This window comes from Lichenostomus cassidix, chromosome Z, assembly GCF_008360975.1.
Source record: "Lichenostomus cassidix isolate B80296 chromosome Z, HeHo_3.0, whole genome shotgun sequence".
Classification (NCBI taxonomy): domain Eukaryota; kingdom Metazoa; phylum Chordata; class Aves; order Passeriformes; family Meliphagidae; genus Lichenostomus; species Lichenostomus cassidix.
In genome coordinates this window covers 71,536,990-71,555,161 of record NC_139511.1, presented here as the reverse complement: position 1 = coordinate 71,555,161, position 18,172 = coordinate 71,536,990, and the positions used below count along the sequence as shown (strand labels likewise).

The following is an 18,172-nucleotide window of genomic DNA, read 5'->3' as shown; positions in this document are numbered from 1 at the left end:
CTCGGACCTCACAGCACAGGTGCAAGCTGGATGCAGCCGTGCCTGAGCTGTGATCTGTTTCTTTCAAACTCCTTATCCTCCTGCAATTAAAGTCATCACCCTGAGCATAACCATGCCACAAGGTGCTTTTTATGCTATTGTTCACACTGGGTTTGTTTGGTTTTTGTTTGGGGCTTTTTTGCCCATAACTTCCTTATACTTAGCTTTATTTATTCAACCTTTTTGGATGACCACACAGAGAAAATAACACACCTTCCATGCCCATCTGACTGGGTGATAAATAGAAATGAATATTCTGCTTCTTATGCAGCCATATTCTCCACAGTCCATGCATGATAGGCAGTGGTTTGCAGTTTTTTTCTCTCTACATGGCTATGGAAGGATTGCTTGTGACACCTTTGCTGTCACTGAGCATGGTCTCATAAAACTGCTGCTTCCCCTGAGACCTCTACAAGCATTCAGAGAGGACAGGAAAGTGGAAATTAGACATTGTTTGGTACTAAAAAGGCAGCCTATCCTTTTCAAAAGGTGGGAAAATCTCTTTTCAAAGTCTTATAGGGCCAAACCTCTGCTGTGTTAAAAAGAGCTGCTTCTTTCATGCCCGTATACTACATCATTTAAAAGATTTTGAGAAAAAAAATCCCCTTGATTTGGGGTTTTTTGGTTTGTTTTCAAGTTCAACTTGTAAGAAAAGTACTCTAAGAGTGAGTGATGTTACTCTCCCTGGGCTCTGCCTTGAGTCAGTGGGAAATGTTGATGTTTAAAAAAATTATTTTAAATAATGAAAATTTTGTCTAAGTTAGTCTGCTGAGGAAGATTTCTCCAGGGAGAGGTTGTGGCAATTAGCCTCCTCAAGGCTTCAGGTAGCCCTTTTAGCACCCATCACACATATAAGGTATGAGAGAAGAAGGGTCAAAGCTGCCAGAGTAGGAAAACCAAGCCATGGCCCAAGCCCTAACCAGTGAGTGCCTAAATCCCAGAAAAATTTGTCCAAGTTTTGGAGACACTCATCTGTCTTTTATCAAATCTGTGCTCCTGTCTGAGCTCATCATGAAGCCCACGTGCTGCTAAGGAGGTAGAGGTGAAGTATTTGTACCGTGACCTGACAAAAACTACTTGGTTAATGCCTAGGACAGAAAATACCACAAACACAAAAAATTGGGCCTCCACCAGCTCTCCTTAGCACACTCAAACTAAATTTGTTCTCCGTACCAAGTGTAGGCGACACTACAGAAAAATCAAGCCAACAGCAAATCAAAAGGGTGCTCCTGAAAACAGCTCATATGAAAAAAGGATTTTCTTTCTTTTCTCATCCTTGAATAAGTGAAAAAATAAAAAAGTTCAATTTTTACCCAGACTTAAAGTACCAAAAATTTCTCTGCAGAAGGATATTTCAAGAAAATGATATGCATCTGGAAGAAAATGAGACTTATAATGGAAGTATTTTCTGTAGCATAACTATAGTGCTACTCACACAATGCTGTAATCAAGAATAATGGAGCCCATCACCCAGAATACAGGAATGAATTCAATTGTTCACCATGCACATACCTCTATTTTAAAAATGCAGTGGAACACTTTAACTGCCAAAAGGCTTGAGCATTAGTGCTCAGGCACAAAGCAGTTTAGAAGTGGGCTCCTTCATTTCTCACTCGTGTAATCATTAATCTCAAAACTCAATTACATACAAAAATAGAAGAGGCCTGTTTGAACTTTTGATCTCTTCTGAATTGGTTCATCTGAAGGATAGTTCAAGATCATTCCCCATGCATATATTGCACTGCAGGGTGATACCTGCCCTGTGCTCCTCCAAGGCCAAATCTTGCAAAAGCTATGCCTTGGACACAAATTGTCTGAGAAAATTTGTTCCTCCCCTCGCCCTCTGCTTCCAAGAGAAACTGGATATATGTGAAAGAATAGGACCTACCTTCTTTTTGGAGTGTGATCTGTCCTCCTCTTTAGCTGTTTTGCTATTTTTCCCCGTTCTGGAAAGCTTCTGCTCCCCAGACTGCTTGATGGTGATTTTGATCTCGGGAGGGCAAATATAGTTCTCCAAGTTCTTTGGGGGCTTCTTCGCTCTCTTGGTGGTCTGGATCTTTAGTTTTAAACTCCCCTCCGTGAAGTTAGCTTCCTTGATGGAAAACTCCTGCTCCTCCAGGCCATCTCCCGCCACCCACTTCTCGCTGTCCGCGTTGGAAGTGGAATCCACGTCTCTTCCAGAACCCAGCTCATCCTCTTCCTCAGGCTCCAGCCTCTCGCTGCTCACCGGGATCCCTTTCCCCGCTCCCGACGCTGGCAGCATCGTCTCCCCTGTGCAGCCCGGGACAGGCGAAGGCTTGGCGGAGGTGACAGCAGCTGGCAGAAAGTCTGCCTCGCCCCCCCTTTGCCGGGAGCTGCTCAAAGTCTCTCTGGGCTCCATAGCAATACCACAACGCCCTGGAGTTAGGTCGGAGGGAAGGGGAGTACGGGAGGGGATGAGGGGAGCAAGGGCGGATGTGATCCCAGGGAGCGAATGGCAATGTCCACCAAACTCAGTGTCCCGGTCACCCAGAGGCTGCAAGATGCTCAGAAGAGACCAAATATGCCACTGCCAAAAGAAAGGAGAAGAAGAAGGGGAAGTTAGTACACGTATGCACATATCAAAGGAGTGTGGAGATGACTGAAACAGGGTGTGGGGCACGCTCAGGCTTTCCCTGGAGCATCTGAAGGGCTTCCCTTGAAGCAAAATGAGAACCAAGGCTCACCAGCATTACTGAGGGCTGGATCTGGTGCCACAAAACAAGGAGCAATAGGTATGTGTATTGTTAAATTGATGGCAATGAATATATATTAAAAAAACCCAACACCCAAAATGTTGTCAAAATGCAAATGTCATCAGCTCAACTTGTGCAATGAGTGAGGGGATAGCCACCTCTCCACACCCATAAACCTCCTTGTTACCTCGATGTGCTCTCTGTCCCAGGGTTTCCAGAGGGGAAGAAAAACACAGAGGCAGACACTTGCCTTGGGTTAAACAATAACCCAGTGATCAGAGCACAGAAAACACAGTGCTGCCCTCCGAATCAGCAGCAGAGTTTCAAACTCTCTATTTCCTCACTTCCCAGGTATGAGAGACATTCCCTTGGCTGCCAGCTCTTCTGAGGGGAATCCTGCTTTGGATTAATAATTCATTACAGACTGACGGCAGCCCAAGAGGCTCCCTGGGATGCTGGAATTGCAGGAGGATCCACCTGGGCTCCTTGCAGGGCATGTCAGTGTCCTGTGGACTGAGGGTTATGGAGGAAAGCTACAATCAAGGCTTTCCAGAGTCTGTCATGCCCTTGGGTACCACTGCTCCGTGGTAAAGCCTTGGGCTGGGTGATGCACAGACTTGTGCTCTCAAACTTGCAAATTTTACATTTCTTTAGAGTGTTGGAGATGGAACCCTTTGAAATGGAAGCACTTGTACTTGGTACCTTACAAAGGCTCAGCCAAAGTTGAAGGGAGAAGAAGCTGTGAATGTTCAGTTGGGGCAAAAGTTGTATCACCCAAAGAAATCTTGTTAAAATTAATACTTGTAGGCTGTTTTAAAAGGCATTGAGATGCTTTCATGCACCCTCCCTAAAGGTGTCTCCCTATTGCCACCCCACACATATCTCCATCATGGTAAGTCAATTTAGGTTACAAAATTAGCAGAAGAATCCACAAAAGTGTAGTCTACAAAATTAGCAGAGGGAAATAAATATATTTTCTGCTACCTGAGGAGAAACAACTCCCCAGTGGATCAAAGGAGTAACACTTCTGGCAAATGGAGAAGGAAACAGGAAGGCATTGCCAGGAATAGGTGCTAGGGGTGCAGACTGGCTCTTTCAGGAGTAGCTCCATGCTAGATTAGCTCAGCCACACTTGACCAACTGCCATCAAGATCTGAGCACAGCCAGGGATTTCCCAGGTCATTCTTGGCAGAGAAATACCGTAAAGAATAAAACAAAAATGACATTGCTACCTACCACCAAATCAGAACAGCAGTGCCAGTATAACACTACTCCAAAGCACAGCTCACTAGAAGAAACACATGTCCTCCTACCTGGCGTCTTTCTGCTGTTTAAAGGTACCTTGCAGGAGCTTGAAATTCAACAAGAAGTAATAGCAAGCCCCTTTTATTAGTTATAGATCCACATTTGCACTGTGGTGTGGCCACCTGTCACCTGGGCACATATGGCTACTGGTGGAAAGTCCTAAGCATCCTAGAGCTCCATGAAATCACTAGGGGATCCCCACCCTGGTCCCAGCAGACACAGATTCAAATAAAGTTCCCATAAATAGCAAAAGCTGACAACCCAAGCAGAAAGAAAGGAAAAGAAAGAAAAAATAAGAAGGAAAAAAAAAAGAAAAAGGGAGAACTTTGAATTGCCATCTGGCCTCAGGGATGGCTTCTGTAGCTCACAAGAGATAGAAATACACCATAAAAACAGTTATACTTAAATTGCACATCTCCTGGCAATAGTGGAGAGACTCATTTCCAGAGCTGGTGCCACTGGGCTTGTTTGAGATGATCTCGAGGAGACCCAAGGTGTCCAGACTGCCTGCCCTGACTCCCCCTGTGGTCAGCAGGTCTCTCTATTTCACTCCTGGGGAGCAAGGATCACACTTACATCCTTCAAACCCATTGTAGGATGGGTTAGTTAATACCCTTACACAGTTTCGAACCCAAACCATGCGGTAGTTGCTAATTACTAACACAATTAGTAGATGAAAGCCACCCAGTTGCAAGGAGCTGCTCCACCTAATTGACTGCCTTTGCACCTTTCCTCTCCTTGTGCCTGTGGAGCTCATGGCAGCCAGAGCCACCTTCGTCTCCCAACTGGCCCAATCAAGAAAAATAAAAAAAAAACACCAAAAGAGCCCTCTTATTTATCTGCCATTTTGCGTTGTTAATCTCCGCGGAGAGGGACACAATGTACACACTCTGCTGGGCTGCAACACAAACACAAGGTGGTAAAAGCTCGGCGGTGCAGCATTCCAGGGAGTTACCGCTCTGGTATGCACGCATGTACAATGGGCACTCTGTGCTGGCCTCCGCCCACAGGCTTTTAACCTCTCTCTGCCAAGTGCAGCCTCTGGAGCAGCTCAGCAGGATGAGCCCGCAGCCACCAAGGGTGCAAGGAAGGGCCACTGCCACTGCCATGAGGAGCCAGTCCACTTGGGACCCTCAGTTGAATGGGAGATTAAGTGCAGCTCGTGGTTCCAGGACAGGAAGAGTCGTTCAGGTTTTGAGCCGTTGGGTAATGTTTTGTGGACGGTGAATAAAAAGCCAGGTTTCTGCTTACAAAGTCTGGTTGTGGGTCTTGGACCCAAACTCTGGGTTGTAATGTCCAAGCACTCATCCCTGCTTGGCCTCCAGGTCAGCAAAAACAAGCAACAGATAAAAAAAAGTCATTGCATTACACCCATGTTGCATGAATTCATGCCAAATCCACCTTAAAATCAACTTTAAAATATTGGCCTCCTGCTCTGCCAAGAGTCTGCAGATGATATCACCAGACCCACAGGTAGCAACAAATAACCCTGCACTCAAATGCTGCACCCAGAATTAACTGGGTCATTGTTTTAGATATCTCCTTACTCTCCTTCAGGGTTAATAGTTAAATGACTTGGGTGCAGGGACATCATACTCGTCTTTCTAGTTTGGGCAGGCTACCTGTGCTTTGACTAATTAGAAACCTCACTCCAGGCCTCTGAACGTGTAACCTCTCCTGGAAACCTCCCCTCTCCAGGGTGCCTGCAAGCAGAATCACAGAACTGTGGAATGGTTTGTGCTGGAAGGGATGCTAAAGCTCATCCAGTTCTACCCCTTTGCCATGGGCAAGATCACCTTCCACTGTCCCAGGTTGCTCCAAGCCCTGTCCAGCCTGGCCTTGGACACTTTCAGGGATCCAGGGGCAGACACAGGTGCTCTGGACAACCTGTGCCAGGGCCTCACCACCCTCACAGCCAGGAATTTCTTCCCAATATCCGACTTAAACTGGCTCTCTGTTTGTTTAAAGCCATTCCTCCTTGTCCTGTTGCTGGAAGAGCTCTATTTCTGTTTTAAATACCCAAGACATAGGATCTGTCTAAACTTCTACATGCTGACCCAAGCTGCCCTTCCAGGCCTCTGATGCTCACTAGGATCAAGTCCTGTTCAATAAGCAGCTACAGAGGCATTTTACCATCCAAATTAAGCTCATGAAGGAAAGTGTTACTGCTAGCAGGCTTCCTGCAGTCAAGTTAAATTTGAGGAGGATAATTCACAGGTGAATGACAATAAATTTCACAGAAGTTGGCATTAGCTCTTAATTAGGGAGAGATTCACGCTTCCTCTGATAAGTACTGAGAAATAATCAAACACCTGCTTGCTCAGCCTTGTTACCAGTGCTCACGTTTTCTTATCAGCTCCCCTGGGCACCTCAAACGCTCTTCTGGAGGCAAAGGCCTTTAAGTGCAAGACCTCCCTTTGGGTCATACTGGATGTCTCCTATTAAGGGTTCTGAATATGCTCCCTTCTGCCTCAGGCAACTGGTGCTTCTAAGTATTCAGATGCCAGGGCTATAAAGTGATTAAAGTGAAAATCATCCGAGGACAAAAACAGGGGTGAGAGCCAATAGGAGGGAGGAGAAATCCACCTGACTGGGATTCTCCATGAAATGAAATTGGACATAATACTTGGCATGGCTTTTGCCTGAACCTTGGACTCGATGATCTTGGAGGTTTTTCCCAACCTTAGTCATTCTATGATTCTAAGTGTGAGAAGCAACCACATTAGCAGCAAGCAAACACTGGTTTGACACCTGCAAGGCAGGCAGGTTCAGCTGTCCAGAGTTTCTGCTGTTCCTCTGAACTGCTCAAACACTAGGAGCACCAGCAGGGAGCTGGGGGCAATATTAAGAGGTGCTGCCCAAATTCCTTCTGCACTAATACTGCTGTAACTACTGAGACTGCTTTAATTTCATTTGTAGAATCCAAAATGAATGGGTGAAAAAGAAAAGAAGTCTGTTGAACAGGCTCAGGTAAGGGAAAATTAAGGCATGAGTCTGAGGCTCACAGGGAATGCAAAGTGGAGGTCACACCTTTTCAAACTCTGTGTCTCTCAGGTTGTCTTTGGATCTTGCATTCTCCCATGGGACATCACATTAAATCCCTAATAGCTGCAAAATATCAGGAATCCTTGAACCCTCTTTGCGTTCCATCCTTCTAAAACCATTCACCACAAAAGACTGGACACTGTACAGTGGTATTTAATGATGAGATGCTTTTCACTCCAAAGACTCCCAGGTTACTTTCATGATCATATATGCCACTGTGGAAATGCAGCTGCCTCTGGAGGAGATGCCAATGGACAACCCACGCTACAGCCAAGGGCAAGTTTTGGTCAGAAACCTGCTTTTATGAGCACTACATATGAAATTTTAGAATTCACCACAGGTCTTAAAAACCCAGCCTGTGCCAAGCTGCACTCAACCCAGTTAACCCACATTAGAGCACAAAAATGCCCCAGCCTATTTCTTCATTATTGTTTTGCAAAAGACAAATTGGAATTTCATGCTTGGTTGTGGTCTCTGCCCGTGCACTGCCAGATAGCCAGCAGCATGTCTTTGATGCTGATCAGGAACAGGCATCTGATCACACTTCTGTGGAATGGGCAAGCACACAACATGAGGCTTAAAATTTTGTTCGTGATGACTTAAAAGCAGTTCCAGAGCATGGGCAAAACTTGTAAGCCATAAAGCCAGCGTGGTGCAGACAAGTGACATAACATGATACAATACAAAATCTTCTAGGGTAAAATTACATCACTGCAATTTTTTTTTTTTTGGACCAAATTTTAACCAGGAGTACAAATTTTTACTGGATCAGTATCATGTACCAATAGCGTATTTAATCCTCTCCTCAGAGCCCTGGAGCTAGATTTATGGCAGCTTTGGACCACAGCCTCGTGTAGCTCCTGAGGCCATGATCCTCTGAAAGAGCAACCCAGCTTTGGCAGGGAGCTCAAATAATGGCTGTGGCAGTTATTTTCTGTCCACATTATGGATGACATAGGAAACACCCTCTTCCTGTCACCTGGCTTGTGTCTGTCTAACTAAAGTATGTAATTAATTAATAGGGTGAATTAGAAAAAAAAATATGATTCCTCTTTGCATGGTCCCTCTGCCTTCAACTCTGGTTTTGTTCCAGTCCTTCCAACTCTGCCTCTGATTTTGCATGGATTATATGAGGACTTTCTCCAAAGGGACAGGATACAAGCCATCCCAGATGTGGGCAATCCACAGGAAAATAGGGAGCAAGAGTTAATGGCAGTTGCCAGAAATATAATCTTCACTTGTTTCTATCAGACTGTGCTGAGTCTAAGCGCTACCATCCCTCTGAACCTCCTGAGCAGCACTGACTGATGGCTCTGCCTCAGTGTGTCCAAATCAGGCAAAGAGAGTCAGGAAAAGTCACCCTGGAGGGAAAAAGACGTGGTAAACCAAATATCTGTCACAGCCAGGTTAAGCTGCTAGCATCCTCCCCAAGACAAAGAGTCAGAAATAAATGAAAATCCAAGCATATCTGTAATTACAGAGTCATGTAAGTGTGCACATTACACACACACACACATATCTGTCTTCCCAACACAGACACATTTAGAGTAGATTATGGAATCATATCTGACTCCATAATTAGGTTTGAGACTTTATAATTAGATCAGATAGTCACCTTTCTATGTAAGTAACTAACTATCATACAGGGCTTGCAGGAGGGCCAACTGAATGATTAAACCACTGAAATGGCCATAAATCACAAAGACAATAAAAGCAATACTGCCCAAGGTACAGCTGTGGCAACTGCCAGAGTAGCAAAGCACCCATCTGCAGCAGGAGGAGAGGTGCCCATCATGTTGCCCAAGGATTTTATTTATGAGCTTCTGCCTGAGAACTGTACCAAGGTTTTGTAAATCTACTCACTCACAACCTGGAGCTGTATTTGAGTGTAGGGAAAGGGAGTGCAGTCATCAGATCTGTGAACACCTCCTCACAGAGGCTTCTGGTCTCTACAATGACCAAACTCCTCACATTTGTTCCCTTTGAGGCAGAGAACAAGAATTTTGTTCGTATTGGAAGGGACCTTAATAACCATCTTGTTCCAACCCCCTGCCATGGACAGGATCACCTTCCATTATCCCAAGTTGCTCCAAGCTCCTCCAACCTAGCCTGGAACACTTCCAGGCATTCACAGCTTCTCTAGGAAATAAAGGTGTAGCATTTGATACTAATGACATCAAGAGCTGGCATGTTGTTTTTGCCCATTTTCTTTGTAAAGACCAGGCCTCCAGGACATTGGAAAGCAGAAAGAGAGGCCAACTGTGCCTCAGCTCATTACAACACAAAAAGCCAAGCCAGCAGATTTGCCTAAGTCAGCTCAGCCAGGTTGCTGAGCTCCAGACCAGCATCATCACTCTCAGCATGACGTAAAAGCAGAGGTGGCTCCTGGGATGACCCAAGAGACCACCCTGAGCACTCTGCTGGACACAGAGTGTGCCACTGCAAGGATAAAACTTGTTCCACTAACAACAACCATAAAACTCTGGGGAGAAGTGTCAGTGTGCACAGAAGGGGACTAAAATTCTTACTCCATTCCAGCCAGCTCTTGCCAAGCACACCATCCTGGAGGTAGCTGCAGCTACTCCAGGCTACAAATGGAAAGTTTTATGGCTATTTAGGGAAAGGTTATTGGCACAGAGATCAGCCACAGAAAGCAAAAGCCTGTACAATTCCATCATCTGTGTTACCAAACTTTCCTAGATTGACTCTGCTCTTGGAGAGCTGCCATCATACACAGTAGCCTCCTTCTAACACCGTTCGGGCAGGGCAATAATCTCTTCTTCTCCCTCTGATCAAATATTTCCCTCTGCACCATGAAATGTGTGGAAAATTATTTCTCTGTATAAATCATTAATGAGAGTTTTGTTTTTATTTACTGCTGCTGCCATGGGACTCCTTCTTTCACTTTTATTATTTTTTTAACCTTCTCCATTATTTCATTTTTGCTCGCACATGTGCCAAATAGACCAGCTTCCTCTTCCTTCAGGAAAAACAAGGAAATAAATAAAAACAAACAGCACATCTGATAGGGAATGCACCATGTCTTGGCTCAGAATCCATTCCTCAGAGATGTAAGTGAAGGCACAAGGAGGACCAAAAAGGCTTCAGTCCAGGGTCTATCCCATGCCCAGTCTGGAGTCTGTACAAAAACCACATCCCATGTTATTCCATTCTGCAGGCTTCAGCTGATGCTGGGAGTAAGAAAGGTTGGATTTTGTCCATCCAGGACTTCACTGTGTGTTTCCATGTTAAGTAAGCAGTGGTGTCTTGCTTGGTGCTGTATAATACACCAAGCATGCCCAGCATGAAGTGGGCATTGTATGAAAACAGAGTGTCTAAAGGGCATGCGAGAAGAACAGCAAAAGTATGGGGTATTTAGAAGAAGGCATTGGGGCTCCTTTCTCCTGCAGAGTGTGTCAGTTTTTTGGGGAAAGAGTGTTGGGCCAGCAAGGCAAGAAATTCCCTTAAAGCCTCACAGATAGAAGAAGAAAAACCAGGAGGCAAAAGCAGCACAGGACACAAGTGGATGCAGCTGGATGCACACGGGACAAAGAGCAGCCCACAGTGCTGGGACAGTGATACCAAGAGGCACAAAAACATTAGTTGGAAGCTGTTGGGACGACCTGAGGCCAGGAATAAAAGCAAGATAACTGACAACTGCTGTGGGCAAAGGGAAGGAGCACCTTTGCCTCTAATGAGGCTGAAGAGGAAGTGGTTACAGCAGTGATGGGTGAAGCTGAGTCAGAAGGAGATAAAAGCCTGCTGAGTATCTGCATGCCTGAAAGGTCTCTCCAGCTCAATTACTTCACTGTGCTCTGTGTGCACATCAGGCTCCCTCCAAGGCTGCAGAGAGGGTCGGGAGCCCCAAATTCACCACTCAAATCCCTGTTGCAGGAAGACCAGGACTTTGGAACATTACTGCCTCAGAATCATAAACTCATTATGTTGGAAAAGCCCTCTAAAATCATGGGCTCCAACCATTCCCCCAGCACTACCAAGGCCACCCCATGACCCCAAGTGCCACATCCACACATTTTTGGAATACTTTTAAGCTCAGTGATTCTAAAACTTCCCTGGGCAGCATTTTCCAATGCCTGACCAACCCTCCAGGAAACAATTTATTCTTGTTATCTAATATAAAGCTCCCCTGGAGAAACTTGAGGCCATTTCCTCTCATTCTGTCACTTGTAATACTTATAACACCACTGACTCTGTGAGGATGCTAGAGGTTGATATGGGATCAACATCTGGGGGGAATCCAAGGTCAGGTGTGTCATGGGTGCCACCTCTCTTCTTTGGTGACCTATGGATCTCTGTCCCTTAACCTGAATCCTTCACTTAGATCCCAGCCAAGCAAAGTTTGGTCTGTAGGCTCTGATGGGTCAAGAGAACCCTGAGCTGAGGTGTCTGTACTGCTGCTCCCCAAGTGGAGATGGGTGTGGGTTTGAATAGGTCCTCAGTTCCTATATAGGACCATGCTGCAGCTTATTGCTACTTTAATTGTTGCTCACACTACTTTTTTTTTTTAAAGATTTTCCCTCAGAGCCTCGGGAGGTCTGTTTGCTGAGCTAAGGGTAAAGAAAATGTTCTGTCCTGAAAGTCACACCTAAAAGACAGCATGTTTTAAGAGCAGATGTCTCTTCAATGCTGCTGATAGATGTGGAGAAGCAGGACTCATGCTCCTGTGAGTACCTCCTATGGCACAGAACTCTCATCTAATGTGACCAAAACCTGTAACAAATGCCATTTATGACTTCAATCCAATAGGATTTGTTAGGACAGTGCCCTTCACTTTAATAAAAAAGACTACAAGTATACCACTGACTTCAGGATGTCTACAATGACGCTTAACCTGTCATGGTATCAGAAACCATGGCCTCCAATTTTTGTCTCACTGAAACACAAAAAGATGGCAGAGGCCATCAAGAAGCTCTATATCCATAAGATGTAGATTGCTGTCCTCTTTAAAAGCATGTGGTTGGAATAATTTAAAATGGGAAAATGTTTCCACTCTCAGTTTTTCTGAATAGATTGAAAACAAAAGGGAACAACTGATAGCTGGAGAGACTTATTAACTTTTTAGGAAGAAAACTGTCATAAAGCAGAGAGAAAGCATGACCTTTTTCAGCCCTTTAGGTAAAGACTTATGGAAATCCCAAGGATGTGAATGTATGGGTTAATATTTTAGACTGATTTGCAACCTGAGGAGCAATGGACATGTATAGTAAGACTTTGCCCAGATGCCTGCTACAGCACTTTACGTGTGTACAATCCTGTTTGAACACTTACTGAACTCCCCCAGTTAAGCTTTTTTGTGTCTCTGATCCCTTCTGAAAAATGACTGAGTAACTCAGCAGAGAATTATTGCCTTTACAGAATTCTATTGAATCCCCACTATAGAGCTCCATAGGAAGGTTTGAGAGAGGGAAAAAAACCAAAGAAACAAAAAAAAACCTCCAAAAAAAAACCCCAAAACAAACAAACAAATAAAAAAACCTACAGGAAGGATTTCCTTGTCAAGCAAACTAACAAGATTTCAGAGGAGTTTCAGTGGAAACCCCACTGCATTCTCCAAAGCCAAGTATTTAGCAAGCCTTGAGGAGAGGCAGGCATAGATCACAGCATCACTGCAGAATATGCTGGGTCTGGAAACACAGGGAGAAGTTAGGCCAGTGTCCAAATCTTAGAAATCACATCAGTAGGACATTCAGGATATGTGGATTCATATGGAGGGAAGACGTGACTCTAACACCTTGCAGCTTGACCTCTGGTTTGAGTGTCATCATTTTCTCCCTTCCATCTTAAAACTGACTTCTGCATCTGCTAAAATGCCAGAAGAGAGAGAGAGTGATTCATTGTATACATATATATCTCATTTTTAAAGGTTAAGGCTGACAAAAATTTCAAAGTAACTTAAAACCTCAGGCTTCCGATCTTTAACCCATCTCTAATTTTGAGGTATTTGAGTGAGTCCTGGGTTATCCCATGCTTGCCTACCACACATTCTTCTGAAAAGCTTTCCCAAGCACTGTTACAAGTTACGCCACAGTACACTAGAGGAAACTTTGCTCTCCTTGCTGCCATTCTCACAGAGCCCTTATCTGCCCAGGACTGCCCAGCAACACTTACAGAAACAGGAATTCACTCCTTCAGAGGCACTGAGGAGCTAAATAAGTCACCCCACAACAGTATTTAGCCACAATCCCAGCTCCTCCCAATACATTGTGGAGCCAAGCCCTGGGCCACATCATGCTTTGGTGCTCACCAGGGCAGTCAGAGCCTTGCCACCACCTTCTGACCTCACATTTGCAGGGAAGTCCATCTCCTCTTGGGTGGCTTTTCCACACATTGTGCTCTCTTTCAAAAGGGTGCACCAGAGTCAACAGACCTATACAGGAAAGATAACTCAAGCTCATCCTCACCACCTGCAAAACTCCATGGAAATGCCCTGTGCTGGATGGACAAGAGCCCCACTGCTGTGGCTACATAAGCAAAAGTAAACTTGACAGGGGGAACTGTGAGCAGTGCCAGTGTCCATATTCCCAGAGGACTTCTCTGGCCACTTTCCTCATTGGTCACCTGTTCTTCTTCCAAGTTTTCACTTGGTCTTTTGGAGAGACATAAAAGACAACAAAAGCCTAAATGAAATAATGTCAGAAGATTTCTTTTCATACCCAGTCATCCCAAGTCTTACTTAAAAGCTCATCTTTGCATTTGGACAATCTGTCCTTCAAAGTAAATCCAACTCCAAAATGGCAAAATAGCTCTTAACTCTGCCTTCTCTCAAGAGCTGATAAATAGAAATTAGCTACTTCCTTCACTCATTTCCTCAGCTCTGAAAGATAAGCAGTATTATTCTCTGGCTGCTTTTATTCAATTTAAGAAATTATTTTGTCTTCTTTTATTCCCCCAGCTGTTTATTCCCCTCACTTTGTACTCTCTACGATCAGTCAAACGTGAACTCAGAATCCAGGTGTCTGTTGCAGAGCTGTGCTTGGTCCCAAGCATCCAGCAGACCTCAAAGCAGGTCCAAAAATGCAATGAAGTTTTGAAAGCACATCAAGGTGAAGCCTTCTCACCGGGAGGAGAAACAGTCTCCAAGTGTTGCTAATCACACACACTTGAAAACTGATTTTGTGTCTCTATCAGAAGGAAAAAGTAGTCCCAATATCGAAAGTTTGGAAATCACTTTCAGATCTGACAGTTCCCCCAGGCTAAAACATGGAATTGAGGGATTTTAAAGTCCATCTTTAATCAAGGTGACAATTTCCTAAAAGCGTAAGTCATTTTATTTCCTCAACAAGAATAGCGGGAAAGGAAACTCTTTTTTATCAAGCTGGAAAGAGAGAAAGTAATGAGAGCAGAACCTACAACAGCAGCAAAACCTGTCCCTGTAGAAACCACAAGCCCTGCAGCAAAACACTGGGAACCTTCTCCACTAAGGTTCTCCCACAGAATCTCACCTTTCTCGCTTTGGACTAGCTCTAAACTTTGGATTGATGCTGCCCCAAGATTGCCTAGACTTCCCAGCAATGGGGCTAGATCTTACCATGGATTTCCTCTGACCACTTGTTGTTTTATAGGTCACCTATATTAGGAAAATATTCCTCCCTGTGAGGGTGGTGAGGCCCTGGCTCAGGTTGCTCAGAGAAGCTGTGGCTGCTCCATCCCTGGGGGAGTTCCAGGCTGGGCAGAACTTGGATCACCCTGGGATAGTGGAAGGTGTCCCTGCCCATGGCAGGGGGTGGGATGGGATCATGTTTAAGGTCCCTTCCAACACAAATCCCTCTATGATGCTACAATTTTTACCCACAGATTTGCTGCTCTTGTCTCAGCACTTGGCAATCTAAAACCTGCATGCCTACATGCTATGGTAGGTGAAAATGGTGCTGCATGCTCTGAACATGGCTTAAAATCTGTCCCTCCATGCTTCAGGGAACACATTTTGGCAGTTATTAATTTTGCCTTTCAACATCACCGCAGACCCACAGATCACAGATACTCCAGAGATGGGTAGTTAATAGGGAGCAAGGAAAACCGCCTAGGCATATGGTTAAAGAAATCAGTCATCAGTTCACTGGGACAGCTTTCATTTCCATCACAGCAATCTGTTGGATCCCAGAACTGTTTTTACGTGGTTCATTAGACAATAGCCTTTCTTGCTACTAGTTGGGTCAAGAGTCAAAATTGCTGTGTAATTGCAAGTCTCAGGGCACAAGGCAAGAGTTTTTCAGTCCTGGAGGGTGTTGTCCAAAGGGGAAAGAAAACAGAAGGGAAAGATTATGTGTGAGCAATTGAGCCCTACTGAGAGGGGAAAAAAAGTCACTGAAACTGGGATTAGGCAAATCTGGTAATGGAAAACAAAGAGTCCTGTTGGTAAATTGGCACTTGCACCTAAGAGGTGTGTGTGGTGGGGAAAAGGAGCTCAAAGGATGGGTCAAAAAAGAGCAGAAGGGAAGACTAAGCAGCATCTGAAGCCAAGAAATTATGGCTGGACCTTTCCAGGCATTTAGTTCCTTGAGTTAATTAAGCACAAGGCAATAGCAGTTGTTAAACAAGAACAGTTCCCAACTTTATCAAAGTACATTACTGAAAAAAATACAGAGCAACCTCAGCAGAGAAACCAGTATATATCAAATTGAGCTAAATAGCTCAGTTATGATCATTATTAATAATAAATCATGGCCACTGTTTCTTTTGTTTGCCAACAACCAGCATAGTTTATGGCTCTGCACAAACCTAACACACCATTTTACAGCATTTCAAAAAGTGCGTCCTCCTAAAATGATAATGTGTTAATAATCTATGCTGGGCTTTTTGGCAGGAATCAAAAAGCTCAAACTACTTGAAATAACATCAGCTAAAAATTATTTATTTCCCATCCCTAGTTGCAGAGAAAACAGAGGTTTTCTTGGCTCAGTTACTTCTCAATAGACTTCTGGTTTCAATTAAAACTTTGAGTCTGAGAAGTTAAAAAAAAAAAAAAAAGTTGAAGCCAATAAGAGATGGAAGAGAAGTCTCCATTCACTGAGTGTTTTTACTTTTTTCCCCCCTATTTTTACATAACCCTTCTGAGCTAAGAGCACAGATTAAAGTACAATTCCATTGTGTGGAGGGTTTTTTTTTCTCCTTTCAGCTAAAAAACAAACGGAGATGAAAAAAGTTTCTCCTTTGAGTGGAAGTAGCTTCTGATGAGAGGCATAATCTCACCAAAGGCCAAGGAAGTGCAGAAAGCTGTGCATGAAACAGACACTTGCACATTTTCCCATGAACATGTCCAATCCCTGGCAGTGCTCAAGGCCAGGCTGGATGGGGCTTGGATCAACCTGGTCTAGGAGAAGGTGTCCCTGCCTTGAGGGAAAACGGGATTGGAATGAGATGAGCTTTAACATCTCTTCCAACCAAAACATTCTGTGATTCTATGAACCCCTGATAGGAGTATTTTTTGCTATCTGCAATAAAGGGTTCACTTGTTTCCTCAGGTTCATGCTGTCACTGCCTGTCACTAGACACCTGATTAGACCATTTCTGTAGCCTGCACCAACTTAGTCCGGCATGCAGGGGCTTTCAAACCAGTAATTGTTCCCATTTGGGCCCATAATATTCCACACAGGACTGGATTTGCCAGCAAGCCTTTCCTCCTGAAACAATTCCATCGATACCAGGAGGCTCAGATGCTCTCCCTGACAGCAGAGCACTGGCCGGTTCTGTGCTCTCCTCTCCCCACGCGTCCTTTGCCGTGTGACAGACAGAGAGAGGACACCCGGCGGGACCCCCCTGGCCAGAGCAGGGCCACCGCGGGCCGGTGGCTAATGAAACACCTCTGTCTACCGGGGGAACAGCCTGCCAGGCTCCCCTACCCTCCTCCCTCCATCCTCCTACTCCTCCCAGAGCCCGGCTGGGTTAGCCCGGCTCACGGCAGCCGCGGGGACACCGCCACCCCACGGTACCGGAGTGGGTGGATACTCCCCTCGCATCTCCCCATGCATCCCCCGTGCGCATTCCCCACGCACGAAGCCCCTCGCATCACCCCTCCCGAGGACAGGAGGACCTGCCCACCGCGGGTGTCCGAGCCGGGTGTGCCCTGTGTCCCCCCCGCCTCCCCGGGCTGGACTCCCGGCGGCCAAGTGCCCTTTGAGCATCAGGCGTCAGGCCCGGGATTATCGGGGCCGTTTATTTGAAGCGGAAACGAATCGGAAATCCTTCTCTCAACTGCCTTTTGGAGACATAAATACAGCAGGCAGGGGCAGCGCGGGGACCGCTGCGGCCGGTGGGGCGGTGGGATGTTGGGATGCGAGCGCACGGACACGCTCACGGCGACACACACACTGCCTCACGGTGACTCACGCTCACACCCGGGGGAACAAGGCTTGGGGGGACCCGATTTCCCGGTGCCCGCCGGGGAAACGCGGCGAGGAAGGGGTGTGAGTGCGAGTTTGAGTGCGAGTGTGAGTGTGAGTGTGAGTGCCCTGCGCTGGGCAGGAGCCTTGCGCCAGGGCTGGGGTTGACAATAGCCGCCCGCGGCTGCGGGCTGCGTGTTACCCCCTGTCCCCCAAACCACCCCCCAGCCCCATAATCTCGGCGGTCTCCAGCCTGTCCATCGCTGAACTCCACTTCCACCCGCGGTGTGGGCAAAAGGGACCACCAGGGTCCCGGGGGCGGCAATCACCGGCTCATTAAGAACCATTATCCAGCCACCGAGCGGGGAGGGGGTGGTGGCGGGGGGTGTACCGCTTTGCTAATTACTACCCCCCCGTCCCCCCGCTCCGTTGTTCCCCCAAATCGCCTCTTTTCGGGGCTGAGTGTCCTTTTCAATGTCAAAACACGCCGGGGCCACGCCGGGGCAGCTGCGCCCCCCGGTTCACCCGCGGAGCCCCGCGCACACACACGCTCACACTCGCTCACACTCACACACACACAAATCCCCATAAGGTTACAGTGCTGCTCTCTAGCTCCACTTAACCTGCAATTTACGAAGCGGGGGGGGTCGTGTCCCCCCCGATTTCCACAGGCACACACATAGCTGCCACCTACACATATAAACACATATAGGCTACCAAAGCGGGGGC

At 46.0% G+C, this 18,172-nt stretch overlaps 1 protein-coding gene across 4 annotated transcripts in view; it reads right to left on the bottom strand.

The window, feature by feature from the left end:
* SETBP1 (SET binding protein 1) overlaps positions 1–18,172 on the bottom strand; it is a 269,168-nt gene that overhangs the window by 248,229 nt on the left and 2,767 nt on the right. For all 4 annotated transcript variants that reach the window (XM_085043350.1, XM_085043351.1, XM_085043352.1 and 1 more), the window contains exon 2: positions 1,928–2,587. In XM_085043350.1, the coding sequence (XP_084899476.1) occupies positions 1,928–2,419 (492 nt within the window). In that variant the 5' untranslated portion in view covers positions 2,420–2,587. The remainder of the gene's footprint in view (positions 1–1,927; positions 2,588–18,172) is intronic.